This window comes from Ursus maritimus, unplaced genomic scaffold (genome assembly GCF_017311325.1).
Source record: "Ursus maritimus isolate PB19 unplaced genomic scaffold, ASM1731132v1 scaffold_35, whole genome shotgun sequence".
Lineage (NCBI taxonomy): Eukaryota > Metazoa > Chordata > Mammalia > Carnivora > Ursidae > Ursus > Ursus maritimus.
Window position 1 is genome coordinate 8242257 of NW_024426119.1, and position 19531 is coordinate 8261787.

General features: G+C 58.6%; 2 protein-coding genes across 3 annotated transcripts in view; one reads left to right on the top strand and one right to left on the bottom strand.

Annotated features, from left to right (window-relative positions):
- Window positions 1-39: 39 nt before the first annotated feature.
- Window positions 40-17037, top strand: LOC103673534 (bifunctional peptidase and (3S)-lysyl hydroxylase JMJD7). Of its 2 annotated transcripts, XM_040620492.1 has the most exons (25): window positions 40-166; window positions 3705-3858; window positions 3933-4186; window positions 4557-4613; window positions 5108-5203; window positions 5395-5471; window positions 8883-8955; window positions 9249-9385; window positions 9510-9641; window positions 9999-10039; window positions 10233-10275; window positions 10528-10582; window positions 10908-11038; window positions 11309-11392; window positions 11658-11695; window positions 12294-12429; window positions 13057-13193; window positions 13409-13631; window positions 13757-13874; window positions 14172-14309; window positions 14512-14616; window positions 14776-14955; window positions 15303-15469; window positions 16036-16222; window positions 16307-17037. In XM_040620492.1, the coding sequence occupies exons 1-25, from the start codon at window positions 103-105 to the stop codon at window positions 16525-16527; spliced, it is 3048 nt and encodes a 1015-aa protein (XP_040476426.1). In that variant the 5' UTR covers window positions 40-102; the 3' UTR covers window positions 16528-17037. The 2 variants fall into 2 exon arrangements, with proteins under 2 accessions (XP_040476426.1, XP_040476425.1); XM_040620491.1 differs by lacking the exons at window positions 8883-8955; window positions 9249-9385; window positions 9510-9641; ... (14 more) ...; window positions 16036-16222; window positions 16307-17037 and adding exons at window positions 5680-5839; window positions 5934-6460.
- The window catches only part of SPTBN5 (spectrin beta, non-erythrocytic 5), a 46735-nt gene continuing 44182 nt past the window's right edge, over window positions 16979-19531 (bottom strand). Inside the window, exons 64-65 of the mRNA XM_040620490.1 lie at window positions 19410-19495; window positions 16979-18843 (exon numbers count right to left, since the gene is read on the bottom strand). Coding sequence (XP_040476424.1) covers window positions 18701-18843; window positions 19410-19495 — 229 coding nt within the window. The 3' untranslated portion in view covers window positions 16979-18700. The remainder of the gene's footprint in view (window positions 18844-19409; window positions 19496-19531) is intronic.

The following is a 19531-nucleotide window of genomic DNA, read 5'->3' on the forward strand; positions in this document are numbered from 1 at the left end:
GGCGCGGGGGCGGGGCGGGGCCCAGCGGGGGCGGGGTCTCTCGGGGCGGAGTCTTCAGGGGCGGGCGCGTGGTCCCGCTGCTGCTGCGGCGGCGGCGGCGTCATGGCGGAGGCGGCTTTGGACGCCGTGCGGAGGGAGTTACGAGAATTCCCGGCCGCCGCAAGGGGTGAGTGGGTTCGCGCAGAGGCTGCGGGGCTTCGCGTCGACCGCCGGGCAGCCTCAGGACGCGGGCGGGACCTCGGGCATGCGGGGAACCAGGGCCCCGAGTCGGGTGCGTCCTGACCCTCCTGGGCGGCCGACACCCCGGTTCCCCCTAGTTCGTGTCCTCAAGGAGCGCAGAAGCTGTGCACCTGACTCGTTGCTGGCCCTTCTTCGATCTTTTGCCCCACCCCCGCCTCGTGCTGGGTCCTCAGCTCCCCTGCTTCCGTGTCCTCGCGGCTTTCTGGGGTGACTCTTCGCTTTACTCCCAAGGCCCGGGCCAGGCTTCCCCCTGGTATGTTCCCCGCAGTCAGCCCGTCCCGAATAATGGGGTAGTCTGTTGTTGCCCCTCCCAGCCTTTCCTGTCGCTAAGTCGTAAGGCGGTCGGATGCTTCCTTTCCGAACGCGTTGCTGGAACGCGTTATTCAGGAACAGACTTCTCCGAGCTGGTGCAGAGCTTTGGGAGAATTGTAGGCAGCTGTGCAAGTAATCCCTGGCTCTTCCCCTGCTTGGTTTATTTTTCTCTGTCCTTGATTCCCTCCCTCCCATTTCTGTTTTACTATTAATTAGCAACATGTGCACGTGGTTAAAAAAACGATTTATAATGTAAGCATTTTTCCCATTCTAGGCCCCAGTTTGCATCCTTCCAGAAATACTCCATTTATATCTACACATAGACCCCCCCCCCACACCCGCCTATATATCTCCTTTGTATACAAGTGGTAGCCTGTTAAACGCACTTTTCTGCACTGTGTATCTTGAAGATCGCCCCATGTCCCTCTTCTTCAGTCTTTTTCTCGCCTGTGTACTAACTAGTGTTGTAATTTGCTGGATCAGCCTAGTATTGCTAGGTGTTTAGGTCATTTACAGTCACTTTTTGCTAATGCTGCGACGAATATTTTGAGCACCTTAATACTAAGCACCTCAATGTGTGAGGCTCTGATCAGTGTGTTTAGGATACATCACTGAATACAAATCTCTGCTTTCATGGACCCTACATTCCAGGTGAGGAGACAAGTAACCTTAGATAAACTAAATGAGTTAATTATACAGGAGAAGAAATGGATTAGAAGATAAGTGTTGTGGGAAAGAAAGTAACGGAGAATAAGAGGCTTCAGGCCAGGTATGGGGTGGGGGAGGGTTCCAAGTATAAATAAGATAGGGTAGGTGGGCTGCCTGGGTAAAGCAACATTTGAGCACAGGCTTGAAGAAGGAGGGGAAGGGAGTGAGCTGCTCAGACATCTGAGAGAAGAGCCTTGCAGGTAGAGGTTCCTGAGGTGGGAGTGTGCCTGGTGTGTTCACAGAACAGTGAAAAGGCCAGTGTGGCTGGAGCACATGTGCAAGTATTTTTGTTGGTTAAATTTCTAGCAGAAGAATTGTCAGGCCCAAGAAATTGTTTCGATCCCTTTTGAAATTCTCTCACACTGAAGCCTCAGGAGGGAGCAGTAGCCATTCTCTACAGGAAGTCTTTTAATTGGAGGTAGTAAAACTGAAATAATTGCAGAAAATACAAAAGGTAAAAAAAAAAAAAAAAGCAGTTTCCACATATTTAAAGAATCCCAGTGAGAACAATAGGGAGATTTACAGAGCCCCCCAAATCACCTTCCCAACGTGACTGCTTTGATGGGCTGGCCTGACTGGAAGGCCCTTTGCCAGTTTCCTCCCCTTGCTCCCTTGTCTGCTTGGCAGGTTCCATCTTACCTCTCTAGAAGGTGAAGCAAGCACATGTGTCAGCTCTTTCCTTTTCAGTTTTCTTGGGCCTGCCAGGGTCTTCCCACTCTGTTCCAATTTTTGAGCTAAAGACATTTACTTTCCGACTGCAAAGCAAAGACGACCGGTGTGGAGACTGACATGAGAGAGAGAGAGCATGACCTCAGAGGTGAAAATTAGTGCAGCGGCCGCCGACTGGGGCCAAGACGTTCAGGCTAGATCTCACAGGTGAAACTAAAAAGCCAAGCCCTGTGTACCCTTTATAGAAGCCAGGAGAAAGGCATCCCAGTCTGAGTGAGCAGCAGGAACAACGTTTGGCTCCACCTGAGAGTGTGGTAAGGGGCCAGCACTAGACCGAAGGAAACCAGACTGGAAAAGTAGGTTGGGCCTGATCATGTATCACCTTGAATGCATGCCAGGGTGGACTATAATTTATAAACCATCAAAGGAATTTTTTTTAACTAGGGGTATGACAAGATGCGATTGTATTTTAGGAAGATGACTGGGGCCAGGATGAGGGATGCCTTGAGAGGGAGTGGAATTAAGCCAAGGAAACCAGTTAGTTGACTGCAGCAACCAGCCAGCCAGGAGATGTGGGAGAATTTCTTCCAATCATTAAGCCAATATTTGCTGAGCACCTGCTGGGCTCATTCTAGGGACCATTCTAGGTCCTGGGGATACAACAGTGAACAAGACTTGCATCCCTGCTCTTCTGGAGCTTACATTCTATTCTAGGAAGAGAGACCAGTAAACAGTTTTTGCTAAGTGAGATGCATAGTGTGTTACGTGGTGATGAACGAAAGGGAGAAAGAGGGGAAAAAAGGGAAGGGGTGTAGGATTGTTGGGGACAGGTTCCAATTTAAAAGGGTCGCCAGGGAAGGAAGCGTCATTGAAGTGACATTTGAGGACCCGAGGAGGTAGTCTGAAAGTAGATACCAGCAGAGCAAAGGAGGGGGTGGTTTGAGAGACAGAGGAGGTAGAATCCATAGAACTTCGGGACCATTGGTAGGGTGACCGGAGAGAAGGAGAAGGAAGAGCCAAAAAGAGTAGATTTGTGAGAAGGGACACAGGGCCACTACAGACATGTGCGCGGGTGGCATACTGCACAACCTGCGTAAGTGCACGTGGTAGCGCTGGGTGTCCGAGGATGGTGATGCTGTTCAGTAGGGTCCAAAACACAGTTCAGCCCTTCCCTTTCCTCTTACGGTTTCATGTGGCAGCCTGTCTCCCCACTTGGGTTGTAATCTTCTTGAGATGACAGTAGGATCATCACTTGATACCTCCACATGGGCCAAATCAAGTACTGAGTACGTTCAAGGTGCTCAGTGAGTATCACTGTTGGGAGGGTGCTTTCCAGAGTCTTGACTCTCCCACACCAGCCTGTGGCCTTGGGGCCTCTGCTGTATTCCTTCTGGAGCTCCCTGCACTGCCTAAATGGCTGCCTTCCCTAAAGGCTGCCGGGAGGTTGGGCCCTGCAGAGTGGGAAAGCCGAGGGCTCACCGTACAGGGCTGGACATGGTCTCAAGGAGGGTTTGGGTTTGGGTTGGGGGCTGGCAGCATCCTCTGGCCCTGCGGACTCTTATGGCCCATCTTGGTGTGTTTATGGGTACTTCACGCTTTCTCCCTTAAATTTCCCTCATTCTTCAGTTCCTGGTTGTCCAGGGTCCCTTGGTCATCAGTGGGCATTATCCAGTGATAACAGTGTGTCCTGCCCAGGGAGGGCATCTCTTATGCAGACTCTGGGGCAGCAACTGGGTGCGGTTGGCTTCAGCCCCCCACCCCCCTCTTTCTCTCAGAGCTCAGTGTGCCTCTTGCTGTGCCCTACCTGGACAAGCCCCCCACTCCACTCCAGTTCTACCGAGACTGGGTCTGCCCCAATAGGCCCTGCATCATCCGTAACGCCCTGCGGCACTGGCCAGCTCTGCGGAAGTGGTCTCTCCCCTATCTCAGGTGGGGGCTCCCCTGGGGGTTGTTGGGTGGTACTTCGTGGTATCCGGGTATGGGCTGAAAGTCCTTTCCTCCAGAGCCACAGTGGGCTCCACAGAGGTGAGCGTGGCCGTGACCCCAGATGGTTACGCGGATGCCGTACGAGGGAACCGCTTTGTGATGCCTGCCGAGCGCCGCCTGCCCCTGAGCTGCGTGCTGGATGTGCTAGAGGGCCAGGCCCAGCACCCGGGAGTCCTGTACGTGCAGAAGCAGTGCTCCAACCTGCCCACCGAGCTGCCCCAGCTGCTGCCTGATCTAGAGTCCCACGTGCCCTGGGCCTCTGAGGCACTGGGTGAGTGAAGGCATCGGCCGGGCAGGGATGAGATGGGAAGGAAGGAGTCAGCTCTGCTTGCTCCTTCTCCTTTAAGTGATGACTTGGCTCACGCTCTTGGCCCGTCAGGGTCAGGAGCTGTGCACTAAACACTCAAGTCTCCAGGCCACGACTTTGAATTGAACTACTGAACATTGCTATCCTCCTCTCTACCCCAGGGGTGGAGGCCCCTCCTGGAGTTCACCCTCCTCTGCCCCTTCTCCCTGTTTTCTCTGTGTGAGCTTCTGGTCCCCCCCCAGGCTGTGGTCCGGCATCACTGTATGGTGGTTATTCCCAGCCTGGCCTTTGAGGATGGCCCCTCTTAAGTCACTCTCTTACCTCTGACCTACAGGAAGGATGCCTGATGCTGTGAACTTCTGGCTGGGGGAGGCGGCTGCAGTGACATCTTGTAGGTGTCAAAGGGATACAGAGGTGGGGGAAGGAGGGCAGAGGAGGCCAAGAGTGGAAGATTGAGTCTGGATGGAAGTTAGACTGACTGTTCTTTAAGATTTCTTCTGGGATTCTGGGGTTTGGATACGACAGAGAGCCTCCCAATAGCTCAGGTTGGGGAAGGTCCCATGGCACAAGGGGTGGAGGGCACTATTTCTTCTAGGACTCTAGAAAGTTCTCCGAAGGCCAGCTGGGTCAGGGGTGAACTCAGGAGAACCCTGGTTGCTTGACTTCCCCTCTTGGTAGAGATGAGCCCAGGGCCTGGTGAGCATCAAGTCCTTGGTGGGCAGAGATCTGAAATGCTGAACGCTTGCCCGACTCCTCAGCATCCCCTTGTGCCTGCTTTGTGCTGTCCTATTATACCATCTGTCACATCTGTCTGGGGTGCAGGGCCCTGAATGTGACCGTCTCGCCCTCCTAACTCTGCCCCCTGGGCCTTCTTTGTATTGGCAGTACATAAGGACCACTATGAGAACCTCTACTGTGTGGTCTCAGGGGAGAAACGCTTCCTGCTACATCCACCCAGCGACCGGCCCTTCATCCCCTATGGTATGGGGCTCAGCCTGCAGGGGCTGGAGAGCAGGTGGCCCAAGGTAGAGGGAGGGCAGCGAAGACCCTGGGCGGGCTGATGCGCCAGGCCAGCGGTGTGGACGCAGCGTTTCCATTGCATTCGGAGCAAGTGGGAGGAATTGAGAAGCCGCAGGCCATTTGAGTGCCCCCATACCTTTCTCTGGTTCCAGAGCTGTATACACCGGCAACCTACCAGCTAACTGAAGATGGCTCCTTTGAGATGGTGGATGAAGAGGCCATGGAGAAGGTGTCTGCTTTGTTCCTGGGCCCTGGGGAGGGGGAAGGGTCGGAGCCTGGTCTCTGAGGAGCAGGCACAATAGAGCTGGGGAGACCTGACTCTGAAAGATCCCTAAGTGCTGAACAGGGCAGGGCTCGTGGTGTTTACCTTTGGAAGGGACAGAGCTGGAGGGCCTTGGGGCTTTGGGCCTCCTCCCTGGCATCCGTTGTGTCCCCAGGTACCCTGGATCCCACTGGACCCACTGGCACCAAATCTGGCCCGGTACCCCAGTTACAGTCAGGCCCGGGCCCTTTGCTGCACCGTGCAGGCCGGTGAGATGCTCTACCTGCCAGCCCTCTGGTTCCACCACGTCCAGCAGTCCCATGGCTGCATTGCTGGTGAGAAGCACCCATCAGGGCAGCTGGGGGATGGGTTGGGGAGGCAGTAGGTAACGAGGGGACCTTCGTGCTCAGGTCTCCATTTTCCCCACAGTGAACTACTGGTATGACATGGAGTATGACCTTAAGTACAGTTACTTCCAGCTGCTTGACTCCCTTACTAAGGCCTCGGGCCTCGACTGATGGAGCCCTGGTGAACATTGCCTACAAAAACTGGTGGCAAAGGTCGTGTCCCTCCCTGGCCAGGTCACTTCCAGAGGCAAAGTATGCCGGCTGCCAGCCCAGCTCAGCTTGGGATCAGCGATGGAGAATCTGGGGAGGTGATCAGGAGGTGCCAGACAGGTCTGGGTGGGGCTCCCAGGAAGTTGCCACACAGGTGAGGCAGCAGCCTGTCCCCGGGGAGGCGTGGGCTTCAGGCTTCAGGCGCAGCGCCGCCTGTCACCAGCACCGCGGCCTTGGGCAGCCTACCACCTCGGAGCACTGGTGTCCTGTCTGTAAAACAGAAAATGGTGCTTCCTACCCCACGGGGTGTTGTGAGGCTCGGCGAGAGATCTGTAAGGACCATAAGGGCTGGCACGGAGGGAATGCACAATAAAGGTGACTGTGATTCACGTGTGCGGAGACTCCGTCTCGAAGATGTCTTCTGTGTTCTGGTGAGGGCTGGAAGGTTCAGGTAAACATCTCAGGGTTACTCTGATTGCGGCCGAGGGCTGGGTCCAGACCTGAGCCCGAGGAGCTCTCTGCTGCCAAGACCCCTCTATCTGTGGCAGCCATCGCAGCCCCTCTCAGGGCAAGCGCACCTCGCCGACTCAGCCCGGAAAGCTGTGCCGAGCTTTGCTCTGGCCTTGTTTGCTGTCCTCCAGCTCCAGGGCAGCTAGTGGGGTCTGGGGCCCCGAGGGTCACCCCTGCTTCTCCCACAACAAGGACAGGCAGGAGGGGACAGAGACCCCTGCACCCGCCCAGACCTGCAAGATCCCCCTTCCCCGAATGCCACCCAGAGGCCTCATCATCCTGGCCACCCAGCTCCGAGGGTGGAGGCAGCTGTGGACGCAGCTTGGAGGGCTGGTTCGTGGAACAAACCACACCCCTGCCAGGTTGTGATGGATCTGGGCCATTCAGATTGGCCAAGTGCTTCAGTCAGGACTGGGCATTCCTGTCCTACTGGCACCGGAGGTTGTGAAAGACCCTGCGACAGGGGACGAGACTCTTCTACTTGCTGCTGCCCCGGGCCCACTCCCTGCTTTCTGGGCGTCAGTGGCCCTTCTGGGTCCAGGCACGAGAGCAGGGCCGGGTGGGGTAGGTGTTGATGGTGACGGCTGGAGGGAATGGGTCTTCATGGGTGGTAGGCCCCTCTCACAGGGGTGTCTGGGTCTCCCTATAGGTTTAAGGTTCCTCATTTCCTCGGCAGGTGGCTTGTCCTGGAGTGGGTGTGAGGCTTGGGTGGAGTGGAGGCAGTTGGGAGGGACCGGGGAGGAGCTTGGGGCCAGCTGGTTCATCACTGGCTCTGGGTTAAAAAGCCGGCAGTCCTTGGTCCTGCATCTACCGCCTGCCATTCGTGGCTCTTGAGGACAGTCGGCCTCATGGCTCTGGTAAGACCTGCTAGGGCACCGGGCCCCCACTCTGGTCCTCGGTCCCTCTGGGGCCTGGTTAATGCTATTTCATATCTTTATTTTTTAAAGATTTGTTAATTTGAGAGAGGGTATGTGTGTGGGGCAGGGGGAGGGGGGGACAGAGGGAGAGAATCTCAAGCCGACTGCCCACTGAGCACAGAGCCTGACCTGTGGGGCCTGACACGCGTGGGCCTGTGGCTGGATCTCACCTGAGCTGAAATCGAGTCGGATGCTTAACCAACTGAGTCACCCAGGTGCCACCCCCCCCCCCCCAGTTAATGCTGTTTCTTAAGGGGAGCTGTGGGTGTCTCCAGGTGTAGAGAGGGGAGTTTGCCAGCATTGGGTCAGGGCTTCCTGCCCTAGAGATGGGCTCCAGACAGAGTCCTGGCCCCATGGATTTGGGCCCTGAGAACTCAGGCTCCTAGGAAGTGGCCGTTCCAGTGCTCCTGGCTCAGTTGCTTGGAGTGTGGGGGCCCCAGGGCAGACACTGACAGATGAATTTCCCCAGCTCTGCCCCTGGACTCCATCAGGACCCTTCTGAGGCAGGGTGGAGGCCGAAAGGATCAGTTGGTACGGGCTTCTCTGGCACACTTCCCATGGTTTAAATCCCCAGATCCATTTTTGTGGGTTTGGATGGACCTGCCTGGGGACCCTCTCTAGCCCGACCTCGTAGCACCTGGAGGACTTGAAAACCTGTGGGTGGTGTGAGCTGCTAAGTGCTGTTCCTACTCAAGCAGAGGGCCCATTTCCAGAAATGATTCCTGGCCAGGGGTGGAGAGGCTGTCTGAAAACCAAGTCTGTGCTCTTCACTCCTCCAAATAGAGGGTTTGCTTAACTGGAGCATGTCTCCGTGTAAGCTGCTCAACCAGGGCAGCAGCCCCAGCAAGGGGCCTGAGGCCAGGCTGGGTCTTAACATGCTCCTTCCCCTCTCTCTGTAGCCTTCCATCCCCCAGGCCTCCTGCCACCCAAGACCAGCCTCAAGGCTGCTTAGCAAGGGTTAGCTGGGGATGTGGGGTGGAAAGACTGAAGGACACTATAGCAGGAACTGGAAGCAGGTAAGTGTGGGATTGACAGCGAGTCGAGCCAGCCTGGTCCACTCCCGGCCCTGGACCTCAGGCAAGTTCCTTGTGGGATTGGTCATAATAAGTAGTCCCTACACGTAGGGACTATGTGTGATTAAACAAATTAATGTACATAAAGCCCGTGGACCAGGGCCAGCCCAGAGTGTTGTGTAAGTCGGCAGGCATCACGGGGAGCTGCTGTAGCTGCCTTTCCGTTCAGGACTCTGATGGGTGGGGGGCAGCCATGTGGCTGGGCAGGGCTGGTACCTTTGGTTCAGGATTAGTCCTGGAGGGGTCTCCCTGCCCTCTTCTTTGACCTTTGACTCCTTTGGGCTCAGCAGCCTGCAGCAAGCCTGTCCTCTCCCTCTGCAGGCAAGGGTTCCTGGGACCTGCCTGCTCACTGTTCGTGTCCTGCAGGCCCATGGCCTGCCCTCGAAGGACCTAGGTGAGTGCTGGGCCCAAGGAGGACAGTGCCGTTGTAGCTGGGTTCAGAGTGGGACAAGGCCAGTGGGAAGAGTCTCCAGGGCTGGGCATGCAGGGGGTCTTAGGGTGCCAAGAGGCGGTGCTGGGTGGAATGTTGGGTGGCATCTCAGCCTCTGCTCCTCTTGTCTCCTGACCTAGCCCCATTCCGTGGGTCTCCAGGCTCCCAGGGCTGCTTGTGATGGAAGGTCATGGACTCTGGGCAGCTGGGCAGGGTAGGGCTCTTGGCCATCAGGCACTTGTTCCTCCTTCCCGCAGTGACCCCCTCTGACTGCTATGTGAGTCTGTGGCTGCCCACGGCCTCTAGCCACAGGCTCCAGACACGCACGGTCAAGAACAGCAGAAACCCCATTTGGAATCAGAGCTTTCGCTTTCGAATCCACAGCCAGCTTAAGGTGGGTCAGGGGTCAGCCCCTGCCCTGCCCCCTGTCCCTGCCAGCCCCCGGTCCATGCTCTGGCCCCACTCACCTTCCTACTCCACTCCTCCTTCCTGCGGCTCCTCACTCTCTTCCCTTCCAGAATGTCTTGCAGCTGCAAGTCTTTGACCAGGACCTTCTGACCAGTGATGACCCCGTGTTGTCAGTGCTATTTGACTTGGGGACTTTGCAGGCTGGGGACTTCCGCCGAGAGAGCTTCTCACTGAACCCTCAGGCAAGGCTGTGCACAGGGTAGCGGTGGGCCTTGCTTAGGGAGGGGAGATGCTCCGGAGGAGAGCTGGGCACATGGCCCTCTTCTCCAGTGAGTGGTCCAGGCTTCCCCAGCATTCCAGAGGCCGCGGTCAGCCAGGAGCTGCTGTCACTGAGGAACAGTCCCGTCTCCGACCCTCTTTCTTGGCCCGTAAGCCAAGAACAGCTTTCTAGGAGCCACCCAGAGAAGGTGGACAGAGCAACCTGGAGATGGACATTGGCTCTCCCCACCTTTGGGGCCCCAGGAGCCCTAGTTGGCATCTGCATTGAAATTTACACACACACTCCTCACCCTTTCTAACTTGCTTCTTTATTTCTCCAGGGTGAGGAGCGGCTGGAAGTTGAATTTCGGCTGCAGAGACTGTGAGTCAGGGGCAATGGGGTGATTCCTGGGTAGGAATGTTTCTTTTGGGGAAGGACAGAGCCCGGCACACCCAGAGCTGGCACCCTTCCCTGGGAGACATCCAGTGATGGTGGGGGGATGTCATGTCCTCCTTGAGGGGTGAGAACCTGGGAAGCTGGACTTGCACTGAGGGTCACTGGTGGCTCTTTCCAGAACAGACTGTGCTGAGCAGCTTGTCAGCAATGGCATCCTGGTGGTGAGTCCAGAACCCCTCCCTCATGCCCTCTTTCCTGGGCCTGAAGCTTGGGCCCCCATTGGGGATTTGGGGGTAGGGCTAAGTTGGGGGGCCCTGGGATTTCCGTTCTTCTAGAGGATACAACCTCAAGCAAATGTTTGGTGACTCGGGGCCAACGTAATAAAGTGCTAAGGACCAAAAGCAGGGTACTGGGAGGGTGGGGGCCTCTAACAGGGAGGGGTTTGAGTCTGAGGGACTTTCTTAATGACACAGGCCCGGGAGCTCTTCTGCTTGCACGTCCGACTGGAGGAGGCAGGGGACCGGAAGCGTAAGTCCCCACCTACTAGGATAGCCCCTAGCCCTCTGCCTCCCCTTTTCTAGGGGCCCTGGAGGGGCCTTACATTACCTGCCCTTAGCTCTCACGGGCAGCGGTAGAGGTTGGGGCAAATCCATGCTGGGGCTCCCCAGGACTTGAGCGTGTCCCCGTAGTCCTCAGAGGGGCTGTGGTGGGGACTCCTCTCCCAGCCTGGGCCTGTGCCCGTCTTCGCAGTGGGGGTAGGGAAGTGCCCCTCAGGCCCCTCATGCAAGAAGCCTTGGGCCTCTGTGGGCCAAGATCTTATTCGCAGCCTCTCTGCTCTGGTTCCTGTTTCCAGAGTCAGAGGGCAGAGTTCAGCTTGTGGTTCCTGGGTCCTGCGAGGGTCAACAGGAGGCCTCCGTGGGTGCTGGCCCCTTCTGCTTCCATTGCCCGGCCTGCTGGGAGCAGGAGCTGGGTATTCTTCTGCAGGTAGTGTGCTGCTCCCTCCTAAGAGAAGGGCCTGCAGGGTCTTTCTCCCTCCTTCCGTCCCCACTTCCTCCTAGCTGCTCCCTCTGCTCTTGCTGAGCCCCATCACTCGCCCCATCCTTCTCTGGCAGAATCAGGCATCCTGGGAAGAGGGTGGGGTCGACGTTGGCCTCCTATCCCTCTTCCTGCTGCGTTGTTACTCCCCGGGGCAATGGGTGAGGTCTTTGCTGGAACCGAAGGGTCTTCTGAGGTCTTCTTTCATCCTCCCTGCAGGATGCCCCTCAAGAGCAACTGAAGGTGCCCCTGCGGGCCTTGCCCTCTGGCCAAGTGGTCAGGCTGGTCTTCCCTACATCCCAGGTACTTGGTCACCCAGAGGAAGAGTGGCAGAAGCGTGAGCTGGGCTTGGGCCCTAGGCCTTGCAGAGCTGGCTTGCTTGGGTAGGAGCTGCGGTCTTTGGGCAGAGGGGGTCCTCTGAGCAGCCCTGCCTTCAAGCCTCAGGCCTTGCCCCTGTGGAGATGGCCGGAGGCCCAAGGGAGCACGGGGGACATCATAGGGTGTGGCTTGGGCCGGGATGAGAGGAACATGGTGGCCAACTTTTGTGAATGGTATTCATGGTTTCCAGGAGCCCCTGATGAGAGTGGAGCTGAGAAAAGAAGAAGGGTGAGAGCCTGGCCCCAGACAGGGTTGGGGGTGGGGGTGGGGGAGAAGCAGGCTGCCACCTGAGCTTGAGACAGAGGGGGCAAGGGAACTACCGGAGGAGAGAAATCGCGCTCCCTTTGGGTGGCAGCCATTGTGGGTGGACCTTAGCTAACGTTCATGAGACAAGTGGAGTCCCCCACCCTGGCCCTTCTTCACATGCCTGGGAGACTAGCTTCTCACCATGAAGAGGGGGAGCACTGTTTCTTGTCTCTTCTGGAGTCATTTTTGGGTGGGGGAGGGAACAAAACTCAGAGGGGGGAAGTAGATCCGTGGTGGTGCAACGCACCCACGGGCCTACGTGCAACCTGGGCGTTTTTAGGCACCAGCATTTCTAGTCCTGTGAATCCACTTTGTTGCATTCCCTGTGTTCCCTCCCACATGGTCCAGGTTCACCTTCTCCCCCCTCACATCCACACGCCTCACGCTTCAGTCCGGGCAGGGGTGAGGGGTGAGGAGAGGGGCAAGAGTTAGCAGTGCGTTTCTCAGGGGAGGCAGACCCAGCTTGCTTTTCTGTGATGAGGCCTGGAGCTGCCTCATAGTCCCTTCCACCCCCCTCCAGACCGAGGGAGCTGGCGGTGCGGCTGGGCTGTGGCCCCTGTGCGGAGGAGCAGGCCTTCCTGAGCAGGAGGAAGCAGGTGGTGGCCGGAGCCCTGAAGCAGGCCCTGCAGCTGGATGACGACCTGCGGGAAGACGAGGTCTGCGCGGGCTGCATTGGATTGGCTTGCTCGGGCGCAGAGCTGAATGATTGTTTCCTCGCCAGAGTAGAGCTGGGCCCTGGCTCCTGTCTGCCTGCCCCGCTCTGCTTCCCTCTCACGTGATGTTTTCAGGAGCCTGATGCCATCAGATGCAGGGCATCGCACGAGGCACCTGGAGCTTGTTAACTGCTCCCCCCCCCGGCCCCGCCCCAGCTAGCTTTCCTTCTCCTTGTTTGTTGATTCTCGGTCTGGTCCAGGTGTTGGGACTTGGGTCCCATCTGACTGATCAACGAGACGTGCAGGCTGAGGGCTGCCCGCTGGCCCGGGGGCAGCCCCTGGAGGTTCCGATCAGCCCGGGGCATCTCTTTCCAAGAGGGAAGGGGTGGCTGTATGGGAGACTTTTGAGGTGGCCGTGGGGCTTTTAGCAAGTGATCACCAGACTCCTTAGGGGCTAAGGGTGAGGAGATGTGGCCTGGAACTTGTCTATTTTTCCTGCAGTTCTTAAAACCAGACAAGCCCAACACTTGAGAGGCTACTTCTGATGAGATGCTCCTCCGCAGGCCTCACCAGAACCGGTTCCAAGCGCCCTGATCCGGTCTTGACTGGCCTGGCTGTTCTCTCTTCCAGATCCCCGTGGTAGCTGTCATGGCCACCGGCGGTGGGATCCGGGCGATGGTTTCCCTCTACGGACAGCTGGCCGGACTGAGGGAGCTGGGTCTCTTGGACTGCATCTCCTACATCACAGGGGCCTCGGGCTCCACCTGGTGAGCAGGCGGCAGGTTGAGGGCAGGAGTCCAGGGGTGGTGGTGGGAAGGCTCTTGTGGACCCCGTCGGTGCCTCTGACCCAGTTGGGAGAGCTGGGAGAAGGCCGTGCCAGAGGGGAACCCGCTCAATGGCACTGTTGGAAGGTGCCTGCAAGCCTGTTGTCCTAGGATAGCCCACGGTGTGCAGTGACCCCCTGGGCTTTGGCTTTTCCCAGGGCTTTGGCCAACCTCTATGAGGACCCAGAATGGTCTCAGAAGGACCTGGCAGGGCCCACCGAGTCCCTGAAGACACAGGTGACCAAGAACAAGTTGGGCGTGCTCGCCCCCAGCCAGCTGCAGCGGTACCGGCAGGAGCTGGCCGAGCGTGCCCGCCTGGGCCACCCGACCTGCTTCACCAACCTGTGGGCCCTCATCAGCGAGGCACTGCTGCACGATGAGGTGCGGGGAGGGGTGTGGCCAGGGCATGGTGTGAAGATGGGGAGTGGCCCTCGGCAGCAGGGGTGGGAAAGGTCTCAGGCACCAGAAAGCCACAGCTCCGGGTCCAAATCCTTTCCTTCCACCAGCCCCATGACCACACACTTTCAGACCAGCGGGAGGCCCTGAGTCGTGGCCAGAACCCTCTGCCCATCTACTGTGCCCTTAACACCAAGGAGAAGAACCTGACCACCTTTGAGTTTGGCGGTGAGCAGCCCTGGACCTGAGAGCTGCGCTCTCATGGCTGGCAGGGTGAGGGGGAGCTGGGCCTCTGTGTGGAGATGGGTGGTACACCCACCCCCCTTCGGGGCCAGGTCCCACGCTTGCCAGAGACTCTCTCATCCTGCCAGAGTCACTCAGGCTTTGGGAGGGGTTAGGTCCATGCTCAGGGTGCCTGCAACCAGCCTGAGCCTCTGGGTCACCAGCTGCCTTGATGTGAAGCCTGTGGTGATGACGGTCCTGGGGTTCTGAACCCCACAGTGAAACTGTGCGGTCTTCTCACAGAGTGGTGCGAGTTCTCCCCCTATGAGGTCGGCTTTCCCAAATACGGGGCCTTCATCCCCTCTGAACTCTTCGGCTCTGAGTTCTTCATGGGGCGCCTGACCAAGCGGCTTCCTGAGTCCCGAATCTGCTTCCTTGAAGGTGAGGGGGGGGTACCTGGAAGGTTAGGGAAGCGGGGGGTAGTGGGGAGAATGGGCCTGGGGAAGATGGCAGGCCTCTACCTCTTGGTTCAGTCACGGGGACGTTTCCTGGTCTAGGAGCTGTGGGGAAGGATCAGGTTGTGATGGGATGGGGGACTCTCCCCTTCCTGTCCCCTCTGTTCCCCTCATGTTCCTTGTCTCAGGTATCTGGAGCAACCTGTATGCAGCCAACCTCCAGGACAGCTTATACTGGGCCTCAGAGCCCAGCCAGTTCTGGGACCGCTGGGCACAGGATCAGGCCAACCTGGGTAGGTGCCTGGGCTCCTTGTAAGGAGCTGGAGAGGCAGCCACTGGCATACCTGGGGCATGGTGGGGTGGCCTTTGGGAGTCCACAGAAGCTGGGGTAAAAGTTCAGGGGTCCCCATTTCCTAAAAGATGCTCCACTTTCCCCTTTCTTGACTGTGCAGAGAAGGAGCAGGTCCCACTTCTGAAGATAGAAGAGCCTCCCACGGGCACCGGCAGGATTGCTGAGTTTTTCACTGACCTTCTGACACGGCGCCCACTGGCCCAGGCCACACACAATTTCCTGCGGGGCCTCCATTTCCACAAGGACTATTTCCATCATCCTTACTTTTCCGCCTGGAAAGGTATCTTTTCTCTCCCTAGTCCCAGCTCTCCAAGGTCTGCCTATGGCCACCTGAGCCTTATGTCCCTGGTTCAGACACCCCCTACCCTCCAACCCCTGGGCCCCGAGCTCCTTTAAGCTTAGTTCACTGGGCTGCCTAGACCGGCAACCCCTTGTCCAGGTTTGTGGATCAGGGCCCATCTGTGGGGACTTGGGAAGTGGCAGGGCTACTTTGGCAGGAGAGATCAGGGACCAGAGGGCAGAACTGGCTTCTACCAGTAGCAAGGAGTTAGCGTTAGGCTAGAGGGGTCTGGTGCCCTCAGCACCAATGACAGCTGCTTTTCCATCCCATCCCCCTAACCTTTCCAGCCACCAAACTGGATGGGCTCCCCAACCAGCTGACACCTGCGGAGCCCCACCTTTGTCTGCTGGATGTTGGCTACCTTATCAACACCAGCTTCCCGCCCCTCCTGCGGCCCACGCGGGATGTGGACCTCGTCCTGTCGCTGGATTACAACCTCGAAGGAGCCTTTCAGGTGGGCTGGGGGGCAGGCTTGGGAGGCAGTGGTGACCCCAGGCCTGGCCTGACATCCTGGCTCCTGCCTCCAGGGACCTCGATCTTAGAGTCCGGTTTCTGGTCCGGGTTTCCTTAGGGCCTGAGATAGGGACACCATGCTGTCCTCTAAATTGTGGAACCTATGAATTTACCACCAGGCGAACAGACTCTGCACAGGAAGTTAGAGTGACAGGGAGAGGTTTTTAAGTGTATTTTACATTTGCGGCCCCTGCCCCCCTCCCCCGTTTGGTCCTGGACCTCTGGAACCCTGTGCTGTGAGTTTTTGTGTTGGTCCAGTGGAGCGTCTTGCAGAACCCGGGAGTCGTTAGCAGCCCCTCGCAGCAGAGCTCAGGAGCTGCCGCAGGGAGGCTGTCAGGGTGGGAGCACTCTCCTAAGTCTGGTCTGACCCTGTGGTTCTGCTCGGGTTGGATTTGGCATCGGGCCACTGAGTCCCAGGTGCCTCAGCTGACCTCCGCGTTCAGTTGGCCCAGTGCTGGAGACACCGAGGAGCCCCGGGCTCTGACGCCCCTTCTTCCTGCCGTGCAGCAGCTGCAGCTCCTGGGCCGGCTGTGCCAGGAGCAGGGCATCCCTTTCCCGCCCATCTCACCCAGCCCTGAGGAGCAGCGCCAGCCTCGTGAGTGCCACTTGTTTCTGGACCCAGACTGCCCCGACGCCCCCGCTGTGCTGCACTTCCCTCTGGTCGATGACTCCTTCCGGCACTACTCGGCCCCTGGTGAGCCCTTGTCCGACCCCCTCCAGCCTTCCTGCCTCTCCCCTCAGGAGCCCCAGCCCTGCCCAGCTCCATTCTCTCCACCAGGCCTCCCGCGGACCCCTGAGGAGGAGGAGGCCGGGGAGGTGAATCTGTCCTCCTCCGACTCCCCCTACCACTACTCGAAGCTGACCTACAGCCCGGAAGACACGGACAAGCTGCTCCGCCTGACCCATTACAACATCTGCAACAACCGGGAGCGGCTGCTGGAGGCCCTGCGGGGCGCCGTGCAGCGGAGGCGGCAGCGCCGGCGGCACCAACCCCAGTGAGGGCGCGGGGGGGGGGCAGCCCGGGCCCCCCTCCCACCCGTCAGGACTCCCACCCAGAAGACCCAGGTGGGCGGGGAACGTTGGGGCAGACACTGCTCCCCACGTGTGCTGGAGCCGCTGGGGCCTGGAGGCCTAGCCGTGGCCACCTCACCCTCTGCGGGGCTTCGCCAGGGTATATGCCCACCACCCCCCTGACGGGGCCACCAGCAACCCTGCCACAGACACATGCGGGGAGCCTGAGGGTGTTAAAAGGGCTGGGCCGTGTCTCCTCAGGCCGCAGATAGATAGCCCCCTCTTCAAGCAAGGAGAACATTCAGGGGTTCGTTGGTTGCCCAAGGTCGATGTGGGGGACAACGGCTTGAGCCCAAAGCAGTATTGACCCTATTTGCATGAGCGCTCGAAGCCCTGGGGCCGTTTCCCCTTGCTACCTTGAGTAAGTAACTGTACAGAGTGAACTAACAGAGCGGTTTATGTATCAGAGGCGCATATAAATGTGAGGTGGGAACAGGCGATCTGTCATTGCTACCAAGAAAGGACGGGTCATTCTGGCGTCCGCCCGGACTACCGCTGAAGAGCAGGCCATGTCTACCCGGCGGGGGCTACCCTTTCCAAGCAGGGTGAGGCCAGTTTGGCCGCGGGGGCTCTGCTGCTGGAACCCTGGCCTTGCGCAGGTGAGGGGACTCACAGGCAGTGGCAGCCAGCACCCCTGTCCTCCTCCCCCAGTCAGATGGCTGCTTCCTGTCCCACAGTAGGGGTGGCCACACCTGGGATCAGAGCTAGGATCAGAGGAGCCACAGGGACGCGAGTGAATGGCCTACTGCAGCAAGTGGTGATCTTTGAGGGCTGCCTGTCACCAAGGAACCATCTAGTCCAGACGGGCCTGGTAGCAGAGTCTCGTGCTGGTCCCCTAGAGGTTGTCCTGGTTTGTAGCCCTGACGTTTGCTGCCACCTCAGGGTTTGCTTCAGGGTCCAGACCTGTTGGAACAGGGAGGCAGAGTGAACTTAGGGCCGGGCCTCCCTTAGAACATTCTACCTCCTAATCCTGCTGTGGGAGGTGGATACCAAGAGCTGACAGCTGCAGGACTGACCCTAGTGTGCGGAGGGTGGATGGGAGAGAACGGGTTCTTGTGACCCAACTCCCCCTGTCTGCTCTGGCCTACTGATGCCTGGGCCCTGCTCGGGGCATGTGGCTAGTGTCACAGCAGGAAAAAATGGCAGCCCTGGGATCCTTAGAAGCCACCATCCAGGCCAAGGCCTATTCATTCAGCACCTTGTCTGAATCCTGAAGCGGAGCCTGTGGGCCCTGTGGGAGTGGGCTTGCCTACTGCCAGAGACCGCAGCCATGGCAGCCCTCTGGTGTGCTGGGAGTGCTCCTCTGGGCTGACACGGGGTGTCTGTCTCTGTGAGACTGGGGGGGGGGGGGCTGATTTCTGCCCGGCTCTAGGACAGTAAGGCTCCCCTTGCCCATTGGAGCAGGAGAGGCGGCCGAGTGCAGGCCAGATAGGGCTGGCCGGCAACCTGTCTTCTGTCTTGGACAGGAAGAGGAGGCCAAGAAATGAGTGATGTGTGGACGCCGGGGATGTCCTTACCTTGGGTCTGGCCTGGGCAGGAAAGGCAGTGGGAGCCGCAGGCAGGTGCCTGGGCCGGGCCTGCAGCCTGTAGGAACTCCAGGAGTTGCGGCTGGCTGTCGGCACTCACGGGCATCTCCCTCAGTGTGGAGGTCAGGGGACAGCCATGGAATCTGTGGGGAGAGGGAACCAGAGGTTTGTACCTGATGGGGTGGGTGTTAGGATTTTCTCAAATATGGGGGTTACCCTACACCCTAGCAGCTTAGGTCTGAGCCTCCAGAGCTCGGGCTTAAGAGGGCAGCAGCTGTGCCAGTCCCGGGGCTCAGGCCCCCGCCCGCCCGCATAGCCAGGTGCCCTACCTGAGCGGGGCCGCGGCGCTGGGCCCTCTCTCAGCCGTGTGCTCAGCTGGGAAGCCCGCGGGTCTGGCTGGGAGCTCCAGGCTCAGACTGCAGGCTGCAGAGCAAAGCGAGAACAGGGGTCAGCCCTGACGCCGGTGCCAGGCCCTCTGCGGACTGCAGCCTCCCTCCATGTTCGTGTCTCCCCCACATTCATATGGCCAGCTGGGAGTGGTATGGGGAGGTGATTAGGCGATGAGGGTGGAGCCCTTACAAAACAGATCCCAGAGAGCACCCTGGCCCGTTCCACCAAGCGGGGGCACAGTGAGAGGGCACTGCTCCCAGCCCAGAGGGCGACTTACCAGACCCCCAGTCTGGTGGCATCTTGATGTCGGACTTCCCGGTCTCCAGAGCTGTGAGAAATAAATGGTTCTGGTCTGTAACCTACTCAGTCTGTTCTTGTTCAAAGCAGCCCAGACAGGCAGGTGCCCGCTGCAGGAAGCCGTGTAGCAGCCTGAGAACATGACCTGAACACTGTCTCCGGGTGGAGCCGGACCACACTGACAGAGATTTCTGGGGCAGGGGTGTTTTCCAGGCATCCCTGATAGAACTGGGTTTGGCCACTGTCCACCAGCTACCCCAAGGACAGTGCATTCGGAGCTTTTTGAGGACTGGAAGGTTAGAGAAGGTCCCAGGGTCACAGAACAAAGCCTAGGAGCACTTAGGCGAGCCAGAGAGGCAAAGGGTGTGGAACAAGGCTCGGCGGCGGCCAGGGGCAGGCCCGGCCCTCCCTCTGGTACTAATTAGCTCTGTGATCTTCGGCAAGTGGTTTACCCTTTCTGGACCTTACATTCTCGCAGAAGACGCCAAGTCCCACTTACCTCTGAGGCTCGAGAGGTAGATGAGGAGGCGTGAAACGGCAGCTGGGGGCCCAGGGATCAGGAACCCAAGTCCCTCCCCAGGTTCCCCCGGGGCTTACCGGCTGTGCTGCTCAGGGCTGGATGCCGGCTCTCAGCCCGCCCCTCCGCTGGGGCTGCGCGCACGGTCTCCACCGCGCCGCTCAGCCTGCCACCCAGAGAGCCATGGGTCAAAACGTCGCCT

What these genes read in the sequence shown, in the direction of transcription:
- LOC103673534 (XM_040620492.1), top strand. Translation starts at nt 103, where the DNA reads ATGGCGGAGGCGGCTTTGGACGCCGTGCGGAGGGAGTTACGAGAATTC. An exon ending in ATTCCCGGCCGCCGCAAGGG is followed by an intron (nt 167 to 3,704) that starts GTGAGTGGGTTC and finishes TCTTTCTCTCAG; the next exon opens with AGCTCAGTGTGCCTCTTGCT. An exon ending in TGGTCTCTCCCCTATCTCAG is followed by an intron (nt 3,859 to 3,932) that starts GTGGGGGCTCCC and finishes CCTTTCCTCCAG; the next exon opens with AGCCACAGTGGGCTCCACAG.